The sequence below is a fragment of the Lichenostomus cassidix genome, chromosome 1 (assembly GCF_008360975.1).
Source record: "Lichenostomus cassidix isolate B80296 chromosome 1, HeHo_3.0, whole genome shotgun sequence".
Classification (NCBI taxonomy): Eukaryota; Metazoa; Chordata; class Aves; order Passeriformes; family Meliphagidae; genus Lichenostomus; species Lichenostomus cassidix.
Genome location: NC_139479.1, coordinates 90,386,435 through 90,408,821, shown reverse-complemented (window position 1 = coordinate 90,408,821; position 22,387 = coordinate 90,386,435). Strand labels below are relative to the sequence as shown.

The following is a 22,387-nucleotide window of genomic DNA, read 5'->3' as shown; positions in this document are numbered from 1 at the left end:
AGATTTTCTTCATACATTCCCAGTTGCTAGCTCATTGTATGTCCTGAAAACTTCAGTATTTTTAAAGGGTAAGACAACCCAAAGGTGAAATGAAATAGGAGCAACATTTACATGTAGAAAAAGTGACTTGCACTGATACAGAACTCTCCTGTTTCCTTCCCACCTGCCCAGAGCAAGCGGTGCAAGGAATTTGGTGCCCAAGGCAGCTTCAGGCAAACCAGGCCCTTCTCCCTGGGCGGCAGGAGGTCTTTCCTCATGGCAGTCCTCTTGTGACCAGGAGCGAAGGGCACTGCAGCTGCAGGCTTTCGGTGGAGGAACAGATCAAGCTGTCCCGAAAGCGAGGCGTTACAGTGCCTGGCAATACACTTAGCCTTGCGATGGGATAGCTCCAAGGGGGCTGATCTTTCTCCTGGAGGAGAGGGTGACTGCACAAGGCCAGCGAGGAGCATGGCTGGGTGAAGGGGAGGCAGAGCGTCGAAAGAGCTGCGGGGCTCTGGGGGCAGGGAGGGGGGCGATGGGGAAAGCGGCGGCAGGAGATGTGAAGGGGCGTTTGTAAGCCCCGAGGTGCACAGGAGGCTGAACTACGGCCAGAGGTTCAAGCGTCAAATCAGGCTTCGGGGCTAAACAGCGAGTCCCCCGGGTACGGCTGCGGCAGGCCCGGCTATGGCGGGGATCAGGGGCCTGAGTCCCCGTGGGCGTGAGGGCGGCCGCTTGCCGGGCGGGGAAGCCTCGCCCCGGGGCGGTGGCTCCGGCGGGGGAGGGCCGGGCTGCGGGGCGGTGCCGGGCACAGGAAGCGGAAAGCGGCGGCGGCAGCGGCAGCAGCGACGGCGGCCGCCGCCGGGGAAGGTGGCGGGGAGCGGCGCGGCGGCGGAGGGTCGGATCGGTGCCGGCAGCGGCATGGGACGGCCGCGGGAGGGAGGTGAGTCCGTCCGTCTGTCCGTGCGGCGACGGGCGCGGTGCGGGGGGCAAAGCCGCTGCTCCCACCACGCCCTCCCGCCGCCGGGACCCCGGAGCCGGGGCGGCGGGAGCAGCGGTGTGGCAGCTCCCGGCTGCCGTGGCTGGCCGCAGGGCCGGTGCCCGGCCGGGCGGTGCGGCCGAGAGCCCCGCTGGCTGCGGTGTGCCCGATGCGGGGCCAGCCCGCCGCGTCCCGCTCCCCTGCCCGGCGCTTTCCGGGCTGCGCGCTGCTCCCCGTGCCTGGGCGGAGATGGAAGGCGGGCGAGGGCCTCCCTCCTGCCGGCCGGCTCTGCCCTGCCCGCCGCGAGGCTGCGGGGCGGCGGGTCCGCGATCTCGGCATCCCGGGATAAGCCCGTCGGTGCCGGCCAGGGCCGCGGGCTCAGCCCCGCAGGGCGGGCAGCGCTCTGGCTGCCGAGCCTCGCCTTGCCACCGCTGGGCTGTTCGTGCGAGAGGCTCCACGGTGCTGTGAGTGCTGAGCTGGTGGTGCCTTGCTGCCCACGCCGTGAGAAACAAGCTGCTCTGTGTCCGGGCTCATCCCGCTGGGCAGCGCGGGAGGGGGAGCGCAAGTGACGGGCAGGAGAGCTGCTGCGGAATAACAAAAGGGGTTTGGGTTTTGTTCAGAACATTGTCAAGGTGGTGGACTAACTCTGTTATGCCGAGGGTTGAACTGTTCGAATTGCGGAATCTGTGAGAGCATAAGTGACTTGATGGCAGGGTTTTCGATCTGGGGAGGCAGGCTGGGCCATTCTATGGCTGTGTGAAGCAGTGGGATTTTTTTGGCCGTGTGTTTTTCAGTAATGAGCTGCCCACAAGATCTTTGCACCTATAAAGCATTAAGAAATCAAGTCGTGCTGGCTGGAAGTGCAAATTAGGATGTTATGGAGTATATTCTGTGATATCACTGCCTGTGAGCTCATCCTGACTTGGAGGAGGAGGGTTGTGGAGGAGAGAGCAATGCTTTGCCACCTTTGAAAAGCTTCATTTTGGCCATGCTTGGCTCTTTTCCCCCACTGGGGTTTGGCTGCTTAACTGGCCGCAGCTACGAGGCCAATGTTGGCTCTGTGATCACTTCAGTTGTTAATTTTGAAAAATAAATGTGAATAGAGTCTTGTAGAAAGCCTCCGTTAAAAATGTTCCCTATAGCTGAAATTTTGGAACAATTCCAGGCTGTATTGGAACCAGCCAGGCAAATAAATATCTAACTGCTCACAGTCACTGACCAGTAGCTTCCAGTCATTGCTTCTTGCCTTTGGTTTTTGGTTAGTAGTGGCAGTTGTTCCTGGTGGCTGTTGCCTTATGGATATGTGCACCTGGATAGAGCTTACTGGCATTGGGAGACTGGGATACAGTACTAGGAAAACACTGCCAAATGACTGCAGTTGTCCTAGAAAAACTGCATGTTGTGGTCGTGTTATTGTTGTTGTTGTAGCCTGCCTTCCTTACACCCCTACCTTACGCCTCTTGAGCCAAGGCAAAGGATGGTATCAGAAATGTGGCTTTGCTGCTACAGGGCTTGTTGTGCTGTGTGGGGACCAGAGAGGCAGACCTGAGTGGAGAACTGTGATGTTCTGCTGGTGGGAAACAGTAAGTTCATGTTTCTCCATATCTGGTACCACCAGTCAAAAGAAGAAAGTTTTCACATGGGTTCACTATCTTAGAGCATCTTTTCATTTCTCATTAGCCTGTACTTCAGAATTTTCTGACTTGGATCAAATTAAAAATCACTGGTTGACCCCAGGGGTCAACACCTTTGCCCTCTCTCCTTGCAAGGACAGAATGGCATTGGACTTGTACAGCTTTGAGTAGGAGGGAGATAGAGACAGACTGCATTCTGTGGAGTCCCACTGTGCTGTGTACTGGGATTTGTTCAGGGTTTGTAGGCTTCTCTTTCATTCTGAGTTTAAATAGAAAACGCTGGCAGATATGCAGCATCCTAAAGGAGCAGGTGCTCTTTCAGTAGAGAAACCTTTTGTGGTTCATACCTTGTAATGCTAACTCAGTATCTCTAGGTGCTATGGCTAAAAGTAAATATTGAAAGTGAGGTACAGGTGCTCCCTGCTGGGAAAGGCAGAGTCAGAAGTGTCTTGTGAGGCTCTTTTCGCTGTTTGTTATAGTACAGCTTTAAATGTCAGTATGGAAAGCTGTTCCTGTGCTCAGTCCCAGGTGTTTTGGTGTCATGAGGGTGAGGCCACAATGCCTTGTACCACACTGCATGGCTCTGGGGTTGAGGTGCACTGGAAGATCTGGCAGCACAGGAGAGATGTATGACTGAGGAAGCACAAGCTTTCACCAGTCTGACAGGATGGCACCGAGGTGTAATTTGCATGATAGTCTTGAATGCTCATTGTGCTTCAGAAACGTGGACAGCAGAGATGCGACTCTTGGAGTGGGCAAAGGACATCCTGCAGGGAAGGGCTTCATGGAATGGGCCCCATCTAGAGAGCTTCCAGCTGTGTAACGAGGCTGGGGGTTACTGCTTGGAAACACTGCTGGCTTGGGTGGTGGTGTTTTTGCCTGGGTATTTCTCTTGTCAATTGAAACAGTATTGCTCTGCTTTCAGACCTGTGTTGTTGTGTGTTCTGATTAAACAGTCCTCTCATTGCTTCAATGAACCAAGTGGCTTTTCGTTCTGAAATATCCATGTCATGGACTAATGGTTTTCAGCTTTGGGGCTGGAAATTCCAGCGGATCTATGAAATCTTTTTAAGGAGCCTCTGAGAAGCAAAAGAAAAGAGACCTATTGCTAGAGGGCTTGGATTTGCTGACTAGTGAACAATTTTTTCTTTTTTTTTTTTTTTTTTTTAGAGTGAGTGGCTTGCAAATGAAGAGCCACCACCATAGAGTAAAAGCCCTGGTTTATTTATATATATTGAAGGCCAAAGTTGACCTTATTTAATGACGTGCAAAAATAAATAAAAATATTTTGGAAAAACCTTACTTCCCAAAGTTAGTTGGCCGTTAAAACTGAAAGTCTTGGCTCTGTGAGTAGATTAGCATGGGTGAACTTCTGTACTTACAGATCAAGTTGCTGGACTGGGGCCTGCTCAGGAAATTCAAAAGCAAGAGGTTCCTGTGGCATTGCTCATAGGTCTTACTATGTCTGCAGTTGAACATAGCAAGTTACGCAACTCCTCGTTTTCCTGAAAGTGAATAATGGGAATGTGCTGCAGCAGTGCTGTGCAGCCAAGCTTATGCCAGAGTTGGAAAGGCTTCCTCACTGCTCAGCCGTCTTCTAATTGTTTTTGCTTTTGAATCCTCAGCGCTTGAGGTTCAGAGTGTTTAATTTGCAAAGCTCTTCGTTTCACTAAACGAAGGAGAAGAAGATTTCTCAGTGCGATAGCTCGTGGGCATCCATTACCCCATAGACAGCTGGTGCTGTTTAACAAGTGAGGCTGACAGTGGTTGGAGACGAATTGTGCACACATCCTCACGGACACTTGTGGCTGCTTGTGCTCCAGATGGCACTTCCAAATACATACAGTTTCATCAACTGACTGGTAAATCAACTCTTAATTGATTGCAAGTTTTAAACAGAGTAAGATTGAAACTGTACAAAGATCTCAAAGATGAGCTGCTCTGGAGTTGTTTGCCTCAACTTCACAGGGGAAAATCCATCGGGAAGGCATGGCATGTAAAAGAGAGCTGTTGTTTGCGTTTGCCCTCTTTGATTTAAAGATGTAACTTGCTCTTTTAAATTTCTCTTGGGCTGGGAGCCAAACTGCGCTCCCTTGAAGACGATCACAAAGCAAACTTCATTGGAAATAGGACTGGGCTTCCAGCGTGGAAAATAGCAATTCAAAAGAACTCTTCTTGAGATTTATGAGCTTATGAAAAGAGGGAGTTACAATGAGTCGCATAGCTGTGTAGAAACTGTAATTACAGTGATCTCTGCGGTATTCAGGGGTGGCTACATTTCTTCACTGTCATGCAGGATGCAGCAGTCCTCCTTGCTAGGACAGGGTTCTAAAATTTCCTTTGGGATGCCCTTACCGTTGTTTACTATCTAGTACTTGGCTTCTTTCTGTCATCGGTGAGTAAGGGAAAGGCAGAGTGAGAGTACTGGCCCTACTGGTAGCAAAGTTCTGGGTGTACAGTTTATACAATTGTCGTGGTGGAGCAGAGAGAGGCATTCCCATCTCCTCTCTAGCTGTTCGTTTGTGCTGCTATTCACCCTGGTGTTGGTTTTGATGTTTTGGGCTGTGCTGTGAACTAGGTCACGGAAAGGATCCAAGACAAAAGCGTGGCAGGGGGGAGAAAAGGGATTTTTTGTTTTGTTTTCCAGCAGTGCTGTTTGCTTGCTGAGAATTGTGTTGACACAACCGAGAGTGGTGAGCCGTGGTGCGGAGGTGGAAGCTACTTACACCAGCTTTCTTGTCAGCGCTGAAATACACTGCAACTGTACCCTCAGGCCAAAAGAGCTTTGTTTCACTCAGGGCCAGAAGCTCTGCAAACAGACCATGCCTTCAGCAGAGCCCTGCGAGATGTAGTGATCTTTTGTGAAGCCATTTCATTGGAGTCTGAATCCATGCCTTTCTTGTGAAGGGGTGAGGCCCCAAGTGATGGGGCTGCTGCTTTAAGCAGAACAGTTGTCTTTGCCCAGAGGGGAAGGATAGGAATCATCATTAACAGTGATTTAGCAGTGGAGGTGTGAAAAGACTGTGCTTAGTTTGGATATGGTGTTGCGAAGGACACACAAGGAACTTGTCTTCTCTAGCTCTGCTCAGGCTCTAGCTGTGGGCACTGTTGGGGTGGTGGCTAATCCAGCGTTGAGTTCTGTCTATGCCATTGAAGGAACTCAAACCCAGAGATGTAGTTTAGCATGTTAGTTGTGTTTCAGTGCCATCCTTACCTCTTCCAAAGTGGTTTCAGAAGCTTTTCTGGGGTGAGGCTGTTCTGCCTTGCAGCTGTAAAATATACCAGTAGGTGGGTAACCTGCTTGGCTTGGCTGTGAGGGGTGTGTGTTGGGACTGTGCTCCTCCCTCCTTGACTGGGAGTGGTGTCTAACTAGCAAACCAGGCTGCCCTTTGTTGGGCAAATCTAGGAAGCCTTCTTGACAATCAGCCTCGATAGGGCACCAGGCAAAGCCAGAGGTCTTCTGCTTTTTCCAGCTGAGGTTGGGCAGATAAATTTGGTTCCTGACAGTGTTTTAAGTGCCTTGACAGGAAGATCTATTGAGCCACTGGTGTGCTCTGCAGTTGGGAAAGGAGGAGATGCATAGTCCCTGACTTCATCATAGAGTCGTTTAGGTTGGAAAATACCTCTAAGATTAGTACTGCTTTTGATGGTGATCCAGGAGACTTGATGTTTTCTGGGGGCCGCCTTGTTGACTTTTCACAGAGCTGTGTCAAAACCGTTGCTCTTGCTTACACAGAAAAGGAAAGTTGGCGTGATCCAGCCTGCCCTGACGTTCCTGTGTTGGTCTTTTCATGAGTTTGCCTTCTCTGCCTGGTGCTTCACTCACCATCAAATGGGCACTGCTTGTTCATGCTTCCTGCCCAGGCAGCCTGTGCTGCCTATTTCCATAGCAGCCTCTACCTGCAAAAATGTACCCAGGTGCCTCCAGAGAAGTGTGATCCTGTGCTGGTGGGATGGAGCTCCAGCTCTATTCCTGGAGGAATAGAAGACAAGCTCTATTCCTGGTCCCTGTCTCAGCTCTGGTTCGTTTACCTGGGATTCGGGGGAAAATTCTTTTATGTGGTTAGAGGAAAAGGGTGAGAGTTTATACTTTCCTAGAGGGCTAGGAAAAATACATAACCCTTACTGATGTATGCCAGCAGCTCTCCTTGCTTTTCCTATTCCTGTAATGCAGTGGAATGTGTCTGTGAAGGTAGTGGTTGTTTCCAAAGGGACTCCAGTAACATCTCCAACCATGGTTTGTCACCTTTTGTTCAACTGAGGGTGTTTCTGGTCCGTGGTGCCTAATGACTGTAAAGTCCTGTGTAGCCATCTCCTCACAGTGCTTTTTGAATGTAGGGGGGTCATGGCCTCACCCCCATTTATCAGAGGAAGACAAACACAGAGGAAGGATTTTTCTGTGGTTGCCTAGCAGGACAGTAGAGGTAAAAATCAGCTTTAATGAGTCACAGGCTATTGCTGGAGCTGTAAGCTACAGGCTGTGTGCAAATCTAGGGAGTTAACGAGTGTTAACATCACGTCCTGGGCTGGGGGATTTTTATTCTTGTTACAGTAATGATGCCATTTTCCAAACTGTGCTGTGCCTTGGCTTTATATTTTACTGTATTTAAATCCATCCTCATTCCTTTCCTCCTGAAAATGGGCCTTTTGATCCCATCCTTATTTGTCCTTTCTGTATTTTCTGATGCCTTTAATTTTCTCGAGGCACAGTATCCCCTTAGAGCTTGGGAGTCCTGTGCACAAAAGGTCCCTATGCCTTCTGCTTTCCAAGAGCCCTGGAAAGCCCAAGTGTTGTGCAAATACCTTCTGCTCTCGATGCAGTGGGGGTGCTTCTTTACTTCATTGCAGATTGTACCACCAGCCAAGGAGCCCTGTGGGGAAGAGGCTTCATTCTTTGGCACAGCTTGCATGTGGTAGCGTTCTCTGCTCTGTTATGAGCTTTTCTGGAGGTGTTAGTGGAGGAATCTTACTGGCAAGAATGGTTGGCCAAAGTGCAATTTCTGTTGTTGTCCCTCTGTCTTTGGGGAAGGAGAGGCCTGAAAGCAGTGGTTGCCTGTTTTATTGCTGACAGCTTTGAAAACTGCTGTGAGCAGAAAATAACGGAGGGATCTAATTTAATTTTGAAGTGGTCTTTTGCCCACACTGAAAGCACAGCATGGCTTTAGTCCTGTGTTGGCTGGAGGCAGCAGTTGCCTGGGCAGAAGACACATGAGAGTGCTCCTGTGTGCCAGGGGAGTGCTGGGCTGTGCCAAGGTATCTCTGTCCATAGCTGCCACCCTTCCCTCTTCCCTATTTGCATGCATTTCCCCAAACCAGTGATTAACTCCTTAACTTCCCTTCTCTCCATTTCTCTTCACGCCTAATGCAGGATGTGGGTTTGGAAAGTGGAAAGGTGTCTACCCTTCCTTCCCACACGCTTCAGGGGTTTTGACATGTTACTGTTGGTAATTGTTCTGATGTTGCCCTGCTCCTGTTCCAAAAAACATGACCCTCTTCTGCCCTTTACAGATGTGATTTAAGCTACTGTTCCAAATGGAAGTACTTTGTAAGTAGTGTTGGCCCACATAAGCTAGATGTGATCTCTAATTGACTCTCCCCAGTGTTATTAGTATGTGTATATATAGAGATGCTTTTTAATAAAATGGAATTCTTTGAGGCCCAAATTAGCTTCTGGAGGCAAAGGTTACAAAGAGAGGGAGGTGTTCACGGTGCCATTGATTGTATAGTAAGTAATGCCTGTATAATGGGCACACCTTGCAGTTGTGAAAACAAAGCAGGTTCAGGCATGGTGGGCTTATTCTCTCCAGCATTTCTCCTAGGAAAGTTGCCCTTACCCCCAGCCCTTCCCCCTGTAAATAAGCTATAGTGCTGCTGTTTTGAACCCGGGGTTATTTGGACTGTGTGTCACACAGGACAAGAGAAGTGGTGTCAAAGCTGAGCCTGGTCCTTTTTCTGTGGGTGAATTTTGGTATCTAAGGCTGCTGTGCCTTCTCCAAGTCACTGTCTTTACCAGGTGACCTACACTGTCTCTTCCAGATTTTTAGATGAATTGGCTAGACTCTGCAAAACAGATGCATTGAGTTCATTTAAAGCTCTTCAAATGCATTTATTTCACTAGATCAGAAAGAGAGGTATTGACCCGGGCAGGCTTGATGAGTGGTGATATGAGGCAAGAGTGAGGGAATTCCTGCACTGATGTCTTGCTTTGCTGAGAGTGCACATCCATGCCTGTTTCTCCTTTCTTAGGTCGATCGTGAGGAGCCAAGCACCCTCCCTCCCCTCCCCTCTCATCAAATTCCTTTTAAGTGAAGCTCACACAGTCTCTGAGGACCAGATCTCACCGATGACTGGGAAGCAAAGAGTACCCAGGAAAGCACTTTTACCACGGACTCCACCTCAGGAGCACCAGGAACTCATCTTCTAAATAAAATCTGTGCCCCTTCCGTGCAGACCTGATGTCTGCTGCAATGGATACAGAGTCAACATATTCGGGATACTCCCACTACTCAGGTCACTCCAAAAAAGCTCACAGACAAGGGTAAGGAAATGTTTATTTTTAATTACTTACTGCTCTAAGTTAGGACATGTCCTATGGGAAAAAGACTGTAAGCCAGGATAAAAACAGTGGGCCCACGTCTCTGGAGGAGATACACGTGGAGAGTCTTCATGGGGAACACAGTGAGGAGACTTGAAGCTGCTAATTCAGTGATATTCAACCTGTTGGATGTATGCTGGGGCTATGTATGCCCAAAAAGATTTAAATAGTGCCAGCAGAAAGAAAAGATCACCTAACTTCCCTCCTAAAGAGAGAGTAATGAGTGCAATATCTGGGGAGAAGATGTGTTAGACTCCTGAACTGATAATTGCTAGTTGTCTTCTGATGCCATGTTTTTATTCTATAATAATAAGGTTTCCTGCCTCTCCCCACCCTCCTCCAGGCTACTCTGTTAGTGGTGTTGGGTTTTTTTAAAATAGAATTTGAGTGGTACTTGAGTCGGCAACAAGTCCTTTATCAGCGTTGATTGGATTAGAAGTTAGGCTTTTCTGAACTTGAATAGCAAGTCCTCTCTGTTGTGGTAGTTCAACAGCCTGAAAACCCATCTGCTCTGAAACTTCTGATTATTTGGAAACTTTTTTTTTTTTTCCCTGCATCATCCTTAGTTTGACATATAAAATGTGTGCCACTTAGTGTTTGCAACTTATTACTGAGCTGGTCCAAAATAATTTTGCAATTCGGAAGTAATTATGCTGTGGGGTTGGAAAAAGAATTCTTCCATGAAGTCTCTTTGCTCACAGTCCAGTTATTGAGTAAAACATCTCTTGTTTGCCTTTTTTTCCCTTCTTTAGCATCCAACCCCCAATGCAGATTGCCCTTTTAAACTTAGAATGCTGCGTGGAAAGATGCCTTCCGAGTTCCAAAAACAACATAAAAATCCTAAAGCCCTTAAATTGGAAAAAGTGTCATCATCCCATGAAACCTTTGGGCTTTGGTAATTCCCAGAGAGAGGCAGAGCTGGGATACTCATGAAGTTTAAGCCAGTCCCTGAGCGCAGCGAGGGTTTCCAGTGCAAAGGCTGCTTTCCTGTCCATGTGGGAAGGGGGAGGAAAACATTGGTGAGGAGATTGGTAGGGCTTAATTCATCTTGAGACTTTCTCAGATGAGAAGCTGTGAGGTCTGCAAGGGTATTCTGGAAATAAAGACTGGCCCTGTACCCTTGATGTTCTTGCTTTCTTTGTGAGAGGTTAACTTGAGGTTATTAACCAGTGGAAATGAACTTCACCAATTGTCCTACAGCGTTAAGGTCAGAGATGACAAGACTCTGCTTTGCAGGAACTGAAGCTGTATTGATTAATTCCTTGTATTAACTGTGCATGTCCCTGGGAGAACTCTGTGGACCAGTAAATCCCATGTGGAATTGCCAGTTTGGAGAACACAGACTTCCCTTTGGAGCACAGCACTGATGGAAGCTGTTTTAAGAGAGCATGAGGTGATGGGCATGGATCCCTGTCCTCCCCTCTCCTCTCACTGCAGGGGTGGTCTGTCCCTGCCTCCAGGCTGTTGGCCTCCCTTGGCAATGTCCCTTTCTACCTCCTCCAAAGCTTCTTTTATCACAGCCTGAGTCTGTGTTGATCAAGAGATGGACAAGCTTGACTGATCTAATGCTTGGGGCACCTGTTTCAGGTAGAGGTGCGGCACATTTCAGACCCTGCTCTGGAAAGCAGCTGCTAACATTGTTCTCCTCCTCCTCTCTTTGAAAAAGGAGCCGGGACAGACACAAATCTCCCCGAAGCAAAGATGGCAGTCGGTCTGAGAAGTCTGTCACCATCCAGACACCTCCTGCAGAGCCACTGCTTGGGAATGACGCCTCTCGGGCGGAGGAGGGCCAGGTAAGGATGGTGTGAAAACAAACATGGAGCGTGGAGCAGAGCATGTGACTTACTGGCTCATGAGTAGGAAGAAAGAATTGCTTGCATGCTGTTTAGTAAAGAATCATGAGTTATGGGTATCTTTATTTGTGCATACAGCCAAGGTCTCAGTCATTGCTGTCTTGTTCTGAGAGTGTTATTTTTGACAGCACCAGTGAGGATGTGGCAACTCTTTGGGCACTAATTTGGCTCTTTCTCTAGAGTGTCATCTGCCAAACTCTATAGAAACATCTGTTTCTATCATCTCACTGTGCATTATTCGGGCCAACCCTTTCACCTGTATGTGTGTTTTAGTTTTTAAGCAGGATTTGCTCCAGGTAATAATGTAAAGTGCATTAGCACCAGGATTCCAGTAGAGAAAGGAGTCAGATGTAAAACTGGTGTGAAATAGCTGTGGAGGAGGGTGAACTCAGAGAAAGCTAGTACATTAACAATGGATTAAGTAAAAACTAGAATAATGCTGCATTTGTATTATACCTAAGATGGATCCAGTGTTCTCTCTGTTCTAGCAGGTGATACGAAGGTGCATATTCATTTTCAAAGAATGGCTGATGCTGCAAGACATTCATAGAATTCAGGATGCTTCAGTACCTCCTGGGCTGGATTTGGAGTTTGTTAATCCTTGGCTGTGGGGCTCCACTTCTGCCTTTGGGAAAAAAAAAATATCAGTGTCCAGTTTTGAGCCAAACTGTGTATGGTGGTACTTGTAACAGTATTCATAGAGCTACTGATGTGCTCATTTCATGTCCTGTAATTTAGTATTTTGTAATCCGATGCTTGTTTTCATGAGTCCCAGCTATTACTTCAAATAGTTCAAAGGGTGCTGGTGAATTCTTAAGTCCTTGTTTTCATGCAGACCTGCTCAGGTAAAGCCAAAGCTAAATAAGTTGATGTGTGAGCCAGACTTTTCTCCTGGGGAGCTGAGTGTCCTCAGTTAGGTCGAACAACCATGTACCACTAGAGATTTAGCCTTGTATTTCCTCTCCTGTGAGGAAAGGCTGAGAGAGGTGGGGTTGTTCATCCTGGAGAAGAGAAGGCTCTGAGGTGACCTTATTTTGTGGTCTTTCAGTATCTGAAAGGAGCCTACAAGGGAGCCAGAGAGGGACTTTTTACAAAGGCATGTAGCGGTAGGACAGGGGGAAATGGTGTTAAACTGAAAGAGAGTAGGTGTAGATTGGATATTAGGAATAAATTATTTGCTGTGAGTGTGGTGAGGCATTGGAACCGATTGCTCAGAGAGGTTGTGGATGCCCTTTCCCTGGAAGTGTTCAAGGCCAGGCTGGATGGGGCTTTGAGCAGCTTGGTCTGGTGGAAGGTATCCCTGCCCATGGCAGAAGGGTTGCAACTGGATGATCTTTGAAGTCCTTTTTAACCCAGAGCATTCTCTGAGTCTGTGGTTTCCATAAAATTGCACTTTTTTTTTTCATTAGGCTGTAGTCCTCTTTTCAAAGTGGAAAGAGTTGTGAGGGGTAGACTGTGACTAGGGTTGCCTGTTGTCTTCTGGGATGTAGCCTTAAGCTGCTCTGGTGTTCCTGTCCCTTCTCTTTTCTGCACAATTTTGCAGGCCATCAAATGGAGGAAACTGTGCAGAACTCTTTTATGCATAAACATAGAATAGTTGAAATGCTTAAATTGATTTACTGGAGAAGCTGTTAAAGAGGGAAATATGGTAGGAATATGCTGCCTTTCATGACATGCTACAATGTAGATATCTCTTCTGCAGCCCCTGCTTTGGTGAGAAGTGACTCAAAAAAACCCTCATATTAATTCAAGATGCTGACTGTTCGTGGCTGGTCTGTCTCAAAATCCTACTGCTCTAGGCATGGGAGGTATTCATGTCTTGGAGTGTATTAGAAGTTAAATCCCTTGAGTTGGGAGTTGTTCAAAGCAGTTGTGCTGCCTCAGTCTACTCCTTTCCCAAGAGCTCTTTCCTCTAGCTCTTAAAAATAAGTAAATAAAGGTTTAAAATTATGCCTGTCTCTTTAAAATAGATTGTTTCGGTCAGCCTGTACAGTTGGAAAAGTCTGAGGGAAGTTGTAAATCCTGTTAATGACACAGGCTGCAGGAAGATATTCTCAGAAAAAAAGCAAAAATGTGGTTCTGAATGAGCATAGCAGCTACAAAGGTGTCAGGTGCCAAGCAGCAGGGCACATGCATTGCCACTCTTTGGCATGCATTTGTGGGAAGCATTGGGAGCCTTCATGTGCATGAGTCACTCCAGCAGCAGCTGTGAGTCAAATCCTTACGTGTCAGTGTAACTCTTTGGCTGTGCCAGCACCTGGAAGGAGCAGTTGGAGGCATTACAGCATGGGAGAACCAATGCAGATCTTCTCTGATGTTAGCTAGGGAAGAAATGAGACTTTCAGAACATGTAATGTAATCTGGAACTTGCCTATATGGTGACTGTGTTTCAGGTAATCCTCTTTGTGAATAAGTAGCTTCTTGCAATGGCCTGGATTGTAATACCAGAGCTACTTGGCAATGTAGGATCCTCTAAACTTAAAAGCCCCATATCTGAAAATATCCTCTGTGATCACCTGTAATGTGTTGGCTTAACTAAACTTTTATTAGATTGTCAGCTACTGAGGGCAGTGCTGCTGTAGAGGAGAATAAAAGACAATGAAGTGGAGGAACTTGCTGGAGGTGTGGTTGCTTCTGTTACAGATGGAAAAATAATGTGTGAACATGTTTTTGATTGTGTAATAACAACGACTGGCTTGAAACACCGAAATGAAAATTTCCCTTCCAGGTGCTTTTGTGGTGCAGTTGCACTGCAGAATCTGTGGGCTGGAAGAACGCTAGTCCTTGCCCTGGACATGGGAACTGGTGATTACTACAGTTTCCAAGACTTATGTCATATTACTCGTTAAATGTGCTGGAAGAAGAACCTCTGGGGGTACAGTGAGTGGCACAGCAAGCTGAGCTACCTGCTCTGCAGTTGTGGGCTTTTAGCAGCTAATGTTTATAGTCACTGGTTTGGACAAGTTGCTGTTGTTTCTAAGCCTTTGCTAATTGTTAGGGTTGATTATTCACAGTGGTGAAGGTGTTGCTATATATTTTTTTCTGGGACTTAAGGCTGTCATAGTGATCTTTCCAGGCAAGAAAAACAGAACATCTGGAAGGTTGATTGTTTCAATGTTATTTCTGTTTATCTCTTCGTGCTTCAGGATGACAACTGGGGTGAGACCACGACAGCAATCACAGGCACCTCCGAGCACAGTATTTCCCAGGAGGACATTGCCCGGATCAGTAAGGATCTGGAAGACAGCGTTGGGTTGGACTGCAAACGTTACCTGGGCTTAACAGTGGCAGCTGTTCTCGGACTCCTAGTCTTCCTTACCCCCATTGCCTTCATTCTGTTACCCCAGATCCTGTGGCGAGATGATCTGGAGCCGTGTGGTACTGTCTGTGAGGGATTGTTCATCTCTGTGGCGTTTAAACTCCTCATTCTCCTCATTGGGACCTGGGCTCTTTTTTTCCGCCAACCCAAGGCAGATCTCCCGAGGGTGTTTGTGTTTCGGGCCCTTCTGCTGGTCCTCATATTCCTCTTTGTGTTTTCCTACTGGCTCTTCTACGGCGTTCGCATCTTGGACTCGAAGGACACCAACTACCAGGGGATAGTGCAGTATGCAGTGTCTCTGGTGGATGCCCTGCTCTTCATCCACTACCTGGCCATTGTGCTGCTGGAGCTGCGGCAGCTGCAGCCCATGTTCACCGTCAAGGTGGTTCGCTCCACGGACGGAGAGTCGCGATACTACAGCTTGGGACACCTGAGGTAGGTACAAGCCCTTGGAGTCCTTACCTGTCTGGTGTGGATAAGTGTGGCTCTGCTGTGGCATGAAGCAGCAACTGCTTTTGAGTGTGTGATATTGCTGGTTTCTGAGTCTTCCCCCAGAAGATTCCTAGAGTCACTCCAAATTACCAAACTGAACCTCTTTGTTCCCTCTGTGAGTGTGGGAGAGGCTGACCCTGCCTCAGAGGAGTCCTGTGCATTTCAGTAAATGAAAAAGCTGATGTCACAACTTTGGGATGGTCGTTGGGTGACACCTGAGGAGATCTTTAAGATCCTTCTCTGGGCTTCTTGCCCTGTCTCCTTACTGGGGGGAAGTGGAGAGTCCTCCTTGTGTAGCTGGGGCTGGCTTGTGTGTTTTGTTTGTAAGGGCCAGGTGCTGCTTTGGGAGCATCAGAACCCTGACAGCATGGCAGACTGTGTGGCAGGGGCTGAAGGTTTTGTAGCATGATGCTCTTTTTGCCATTAGTATGGATCAGTTTGCTGGTTTAGATGTATCTGGGAGTATCTGTGTATGACACATGCATGCTGCTTCCATGTTCCTGCTGGCAGTATTCCCTCAGCAACAGTTCAAAAAAGGACAGGTGTCTGAATTGCCTTAGTTCCTGTGTCCTGCGAAGGTCTCCAGAAATCCCTTAGTTCCTGTGTCCTGTGAAGCTAGCAGCTGAGCTCTGGAGATGATTCCCCAGGCTGACTGTGCACTTAAACATCTGTTCAGCTTATCCTGTCCAGACCCCAATGGCATGTGTATCTGTGGCAGATGAAGAGATTAGCATCTGCTGGTTTAAGTGGATGTAGGAACAGCCTCCTGCAGCCGTTAGCTTAGCGATGGAATTGCTTTGAAGCAGATTTAGTGGCTGAAGCTCTCAAGTCTGGGTGTTTTCTCCTGGATGTTTTTTCTAGTTTAATAGAAGAACTTGAGGCCTGTTGGGTGAACTAGGTCGGGGCTCTGCTGTGTTTTCCTTCTCTGTAAAATGTGAAGGGGAGAGCCCCTCTTCTGTAAGGGAAGTGCACCCATTGACTTAATTAAATGTCTGTTTCAGGATTTTTAAAAAATTAACTAATATCTGTTGGTTTTCTTGTAAAGTCAATTTTTTTTTTAACTTAATTGCTCTGTGGTCAATGATCCAGCATAGCCTATAACAGGGCAGAGATGGAAATATGACTACCAAAGTTTCTCTGTGTCACAGAATTGTGCCTTGAGGTGTGATGAGGCAGTTCAATCATAAGTGAATTCTGCAGAGAAAGTTTGATACACGTCTGTATTTACCCATATATACACACACAGCATGCAGATTTGGTTTCAGAGAGTTTGCTTGGTGGTAGATTGTGGGTTTGTGTTCAGAGGAATTGAGATTCTACACTTGCCAAAGTCTGCATGTCTAAATTGTCATTGAAGGCAAAGAATTTGCTTGAGAATCAAAGCCTAAATATTTAATAGTGCATGTGTTAAGAGCAGTGTTTTCTCCAATTCTTTCTTTGCAGCAGGGTTTTGAAATGCCTTGGGTGATGCTAAGGCAGCAGAGAGTTGTAAAACTTAGGGTGAAATCTGAGATGTGTGAAAACTTGTAACTTCTCGTTTGTTGGCAAGCTGATTTCAGTTTTGTTTGGTGCATTGAATCTAAGCCATGCAGCACATAGATACTTCAGTGTCTTGTGGTACAGAAGCGTGTCATCAGGTGTGTCTGATAGTGCTACACAAGTGTTGCTTTTTCCTTAGTTTGACAGTTGAGTATAATGTGTATTGACATGTGTTTTGAAACTTGAGTGTCTTTCCATATTTACTGCTGCAAAGGTAAAACTGTAGGTTTGATCAGGGGCCAGGTGTCTCCCAGATAAGGAAGAGTTTATCCTGTCTGTGTGTTACTTGTGTGTAAATGATAAGAGCTTCTGATCTTGATAAAGAGTGTGGTTCCAATGTGACAAACAGTGTAAAAAGTGAATGTAGTTAATATCTTTTTCAGCTTCTAAGGGTTTTGGATTGTGAGATGTTTGTGAAACATGAAAAAAAACTTTTGATCATCTTCATAGCATAATTTTGCAATTTTCATGAAGGTCTTATGCTTGATGGTGAAATGTAGGTCAGGGTCACAAGATGCTGTCTTCTACCTCTGGTTGACTCTCTGGCTGAGGCATGGGGCTGGAATGGGAAGTCTGTTGATGAAGGGAAATTGTGAAGACATGCAAAGACAGTCTGGATTTCAGAAGACTGGCGAAACAGCCTTGTGGGTGTGCTGGAGAGGTGGTTCTAACTATGATGGAGTAGGTATGTACCACTTGCTGCTGTCTTGGGGCTCTGTTTGCCACTGTGCACTTTTAAAGGGGTGTTGGAGAGGTTCTGAGCTGCCACCTGGAAGGAAGCAGCATGCTTTAACAGGTATAGCAATCTGACTGTCTCCTGAAATCAAAACCTTTTGTCTCTTTATGCTCTCAAATATCTTAAAAGTTTTGATCACTAACATTGAGCCTGTCTTCTTCAGCAGTTTAGTGTGCTCTGGAGAAGCTGGTGGTGAGAAGGGACTTGAGACTTCTTATATTGTTCAGTGTTACTTCTTGGAGTAGCTCTGGCTTTTTTCTTTGCTGCAAAATTGTTGATATCACCCTTTCTAATCCAAGATGGAAGCTTTCCAATACTAGGTCTTTTCTGGTGAGGCAGAGGGAGCTGCTATGTAAGTATGAGAACATGTTTTCTGGGGGAGAAGGGAAGAAAACAATAGCTCAGCCGCCCTTCTGGCAAACCATGTTTTTGTGAGGCAGGGTGCAGACAGGATTTTCCACCCTCCTTGGCTCCAAATGCAGTAAAGAAGTTGAAAGTGCTGACTTAGGTATTCCACTCCACCCCTGAGAGCCCTAGGTCCAGGAGGGTAAGCATATTTGGGAGTAGTTCCCCAAATTCATATTATAATCAGCCTATTAATAGGCTGGCTTGGTCCCACCCCCAGCACTTTGGCTATAACTTTTCTTCTGAGAGACTTGATTGCCAAAACGAACATTCCCTTTGGCATTGATTCAGGAGCTCAGAGGGGGAAGGTAAAAATTAAATAGGAGTCTCAATGAGTGTGGTGCCAAGTCTCAGCTCACTGCCTGCTCTGCTGCTCCTGGTAGGGAGGGTTGCCACGCAGGGCAAATGCTTTCTGGTCGTGTGTGTGGTGAAGTGCAGGAAGCAGTAGAGATGCAGGAAAGGTCAAGCCTGGGAAAATGTGAGAGGTTGCGTGGGAATGCTGGTGAGACTTGAAAGCAGCAATAAAGGGAAGCAAAGGTGGGGGAGCACAAGAGTAGATAACTTTTCAGTTGAAAGGCTGATGCTTTTGTGAGTGGAGGCTTGGATTTGCAGATGAGGCTTTGGTTTGTCCCTATAGATAGGGATGCTGATGACACCTGTCATCCACAGCTCAGTACTGTCTTTATGGCTCAGAAACTGTGTAGGAAGGATCTTGTTGGAGAAACCCCTCCTTTTCAGTAGTTAGGGTGCTAAACATATCGCCTTCCTCTCTGGTGAATACTCCTTCCCCACCTTGGAGCTTTGCTAGTGTAGACAGCTCAAGAAAATGAATGGCTTGTAGTACATGTGATAATTACTGATCTTTCACATAGACTGAGTGCTGGGCTGCAGTGTAGTCTTGGTTTTCTGAGGTTAGAAATGTTTGAGAGTGGGTGCTTCTCCGCCCTTTTGCTCCTCCTTGCTGCAGGTATATGAGGAGCAGGGCTGTGATAGTTTGTCTAGTGTTGGGCTGTTGAAAGTAGTAGGAGTTTCAGTCTTTTCTGTCGGTCATGGTTTAACCCCAGCTGGCAAGTAAGTACCACACAACCCCTCACTCACTTCTCCCCACCTTGCTCCATAGGATGGGGATAAGAATCAGAAAAAACATAAAATCTGTGGATTGAGATAAGAACAGTTTAATATTTTAAGTAATGTAAAGTACAATACTAATTATAATAACAGCAATAGTAGTAATTGTAATGAAGAGGCAAGAGAGAGGGAAGTAAAACCCAAGGAAGGCAAGTGATGCTCAATACAGTTGCTCTCCACCCACTGACTGATGCCCAGCCCGTTCCCAAGCAGTAATTGGTGGCTCCTGGCCAGCTGTCCTCAGTTGATACATTGAGCATGATGTTCTGTGGTATGGAATATCCCTTTGGCCAGTTTGGGTCAGCCGTCCTGGCCGTGCTCCCTCCCAGCTTCTTGTGCAACTCCTCACTGAATGGGCAGAGCAGGGGAAACTGAAAAGTCCTCAACTTAGGGTAAGCAATACTTAGCAACAACCCAAACACCAGTGTACTAGGAAGAAAAGTAGTGCAATCCCAGAGAAAACCAGGACACTGTCCTTTCTGGCGTGGGCTTGCCTTTATGAGCGAGCTGGTGGGGAAGCCTGTGAACACCTTTGGAATCAAGGTTCAGGTTTTGCAGATGGCTGTGAGCAGGTCAGTGTTCTCCTGTCAATCTGATCAAGAGAAGCTTAGTATTCTGAAATAGCAGTTCTGTAGCGTAAAAATGTACTTCAGCATTCTCTGTACCTGTTACCCATCTCCATTTGCATGGATGTTTGCTGAACTGTGGTTGAAAAATTCAGGAAGGGAACAGCTGTTCATCAAAACAAGTACCTGCCTCTGAAAAACCTGTACTTTCCCTGCAGGAATTATCAATACCTTAGTGAGAAAGCTGGTGGCTTGCACACACTCACAAAAGAAAGTAGATGCAGACATGTTCTGTGGAAGGGGAACTCATTCAGCCTGTCTCCCAGCTGCTTTGGGTATTTATTTGGCCTGTTGCTTATAAAGCTGATCTCTAGGTTGTCAGTATTTACTGATTAATCTGATGAGTCCTCTCTTGTCAGGCATCCCTTGGTGCCACTGGTACTTGATTGACTGCTGAGGGAGTGTGTGGAGGGCTAAGGAGTGGGAAAAGGCTTCTCCATATTCCAGTCTGCATTTGTGAGCCTTGACATCTGATCTTGTTGCTCAAATTTGCCTCCCCATATCAAGGGTGAATTTTTTCTGATGAAGAGCACTAGGTCAAGATTTGAACTGTACAGAGTGCTCTTGCCTGGAATTGTGTCAACACTTACACTGTTCTGAAATCTTTCTACTCCTAAAAGGAAAGCTTCCATGGAATATAGACACATTGGTTTCTGTTTCTAGCATGGTTGTAAGCATGGGTTTAGGCAGCTGTATCTCTTCCCTGAGCTGCTGAAATCTTGCTGGTTTCTGGTGAAGGAGCTTCACAATGTGTGTCTAACTGCATTTTGTTTATGGTGTGACTGATCCCACACATACACTTCTGGGATATTTCTGTTTCCAGCAGGTTACTCAGGAGTGTCACTGCAGAACAAGCATTGGTGCACCATAGTGCAGTGCTTACTTGTCCATCTAAATCCTGGTGGAGACACTCCAGGCTTCTCCTTCTGCCCTGTGTGCAGTTTGGTTGGTCTGTGTTCCCAGGGACTTGAGGAATTGCAACTGACCCTCCTTTCTCCTTGGGGTTTCTTCAGCCTCACCATCTTTTGTAGTGATGCACTCTGATGAAAGAGATTGAGCTGTTGAGTTTTTACCTTGTTCTGTGGCAAAACATATTATTAACTGCCCTCCTGCTTTGATTGCAAGAACTTGCTAGAACAGCATGTTCCACAGACTTTGCAGACCAGCTCTGTTGCCAGAGCCTCCAGCCTGTGTGAAATTAGCCTTGTTCTTGAATATATTTTCCCCGTCTTCAAATCGGTAGAAGGCATCCTGGTGCCCATTTGTGTTTCTCCTGTCCCTCACAGGTGTGATGAGCACCACAATTGATCAGTCTCCCCTCCCAATAAGTTCTGGGATAGCCTGCAAAATGGCTGTTAAGTGCATCTGCAAGTGTGAAGCTCCTGGGGAAACTGAGGGGTCACCTCCAGAGCAGCTTCTTTAGCACTGAGAGGTGTCAGACTTGTGACCCCCCAACGCAGTGTCTCTCTGGCAGCACTTCACAAAACTGGGTGTTTACAGCCACCTTTTTGCAACTCTGCAACTTCTTGCAACTCATCTGGGTTGCTTTTCCATGCTCCCATTCCTGAGCTTGCTGAGCTCTGTGTTCACAGTGGGCAGTTGAACATCATTAGCACCTTTCAAACACCCCACGGTCATGGAGCAGGGAGGGAAGCTCTGACTTGTGGACGAATGGGAAGAGACTTTCAGCCACATTCTTAACCATTTTTAGTCAGAGCCATACCTTTGCCTGTGTCTGCTGCCTCGCCTCTGGAGGATGGTGCTACAGAGATATGATTGCTCTAGCCAGGAGGGTACCCGTGCAATTGCAGAAGGGAATTTTCCAGTAGCCTCTAAAAAAATAAAAAAGTGCCGTTCCCTGCTGAGTCGGGAGCAGTCTCCTTTGATGTTCCAGATGAGTTATGGGAATGGTGCCTTGTTCTGTTTTACAAGGGCCTGTTTGGTGGTGCGAGGGGTGCGTTGCCAGCAAAGTTCAGCTAGGACTTAAGTCATGGGTCAAAGCAGCACCTCATTAAGAGGCTGCTTGTTCGTGACAGAAGTGAGCAGCAAGCTCCAGGAATGCCAGGTACTCCTCATTAGAGGTGAGGGGAAAGTCTAGGATGGACCATAAGTATCTGACCACATGCACAACTTGTCTGGGAGTTTCTGATGTGGTAAAGTCTGTCTCCAAAGCCTGGGAGGGCTGTGCTTTTCTGAAAGGAGCATGTTTTCCTAGGCTCTTACCTTTCTGCATGCACTTTCCAGATTTTACATATGGAGCTGCTTCTCGCTTTGATAAAGAGAGCTCAGGGAACTAAAGTGCCCACATCTTTCTACCCTTTTCTCCTCCCTTCCTTGCTCTTGATCTCTGATCACCCCCAGCACCCCAAGTGCACCCACCACCTCTCCTGTCCTCACCAGGAGGAGCATGAGCTGAGTGTACCAGACCCCAGGCCAGGTACCAGTTGTATTTGTGCTCCTGCAGATGCACCAGGCAGCAAGGGTGAGCGGCGCAGGCTGATTGTTATACCCTGCAGCAGTCTTGCATTTTTTGAATACTTAATGCTTTAAAAGTTTACGTGCCTGCTTGTAGGTGAAGTGCCTGCTGTCAATTATTAACCCACCTGGCCAGTACAGTATTACTTGCTCCCTGATGAGGAGCTGCTTGGCTTCATCTCTCTGAAAGAGATGGTGTGGAGGAAATGCCATTGGGTTCATCTGCAGGGATTTCCTTTCTTGATGGCTTGTCTTTCAAAACCAACAGTACCCAGAAGTACAAGAACGGTATGCACTCCAGCCTACCCTGTACTTAGGGGGTTTGTAATGGAATTTCTGTTTCCCGCTGTCCGTGCCCTCTGAAGTGCCTGTGTGTACCACCCACAGAGACAGATGGCCTCCCTAAGCTGCTGAACAAATTTTGTGGCTGTGAAGGTACTTTTATCTTAGAATGCTTAAAAAAAAAAATCCACCCTCTCAACCTTTAACATTTGTTTCTTGTGGTGAATGATGAAATATTCTGCAAAGACGTGAGCTGTGTGCCCTTTGGAGGAAAAGAAGAGGCTTACTTCTTGTTAAGAGGACAAGGAATTGTGAGTTTACAGTTCTCACATGGCACAACAAGTAATG

At 47.1% G+C, this 22,387-nt stretch overlaps 1 protein-coding gene across 2 annotated transcripts in view; it reads left to right on the top strand.

The window, feature by feature from the left end:
• Window positions 1-788: 788 nt before the first annotated feature.
• The window catches only part of VANGL1 (VANGL planar cell polarity protein 1), a 45,748-nt gene continuing 24,149 nt past the window's right edge, over window positions 789-22,387 (top strand). Inside the window, exons 1-4 of one of the 2 annotated variants that reach the window (XM_085070539.1) lie at window positions 789-919; window positions 8,836-9,127; window positions 10,851-10,977; window positions 14,184-14,791. In XM_085070539.1, the coding sequence (XP_084926665.1) occupies window positions 9,045-9,127; window positions 10,851-10,977; window positions 14,184-14,791 (818 nt within the window). In that variant the 5' untranslated portion in view covers window positions 789-919; window positions 8,836-9,044. Of the gene's footprint in view, window positions 920-6,599; window positions 8,034-8,835; window positions 9,128-10,850; window positions 10,978-14,183; window positions 14,792-22,387 lie in introns of those variants that run through there. The other variant, XM_085070549.1, reaches the window with a different exon arrangement.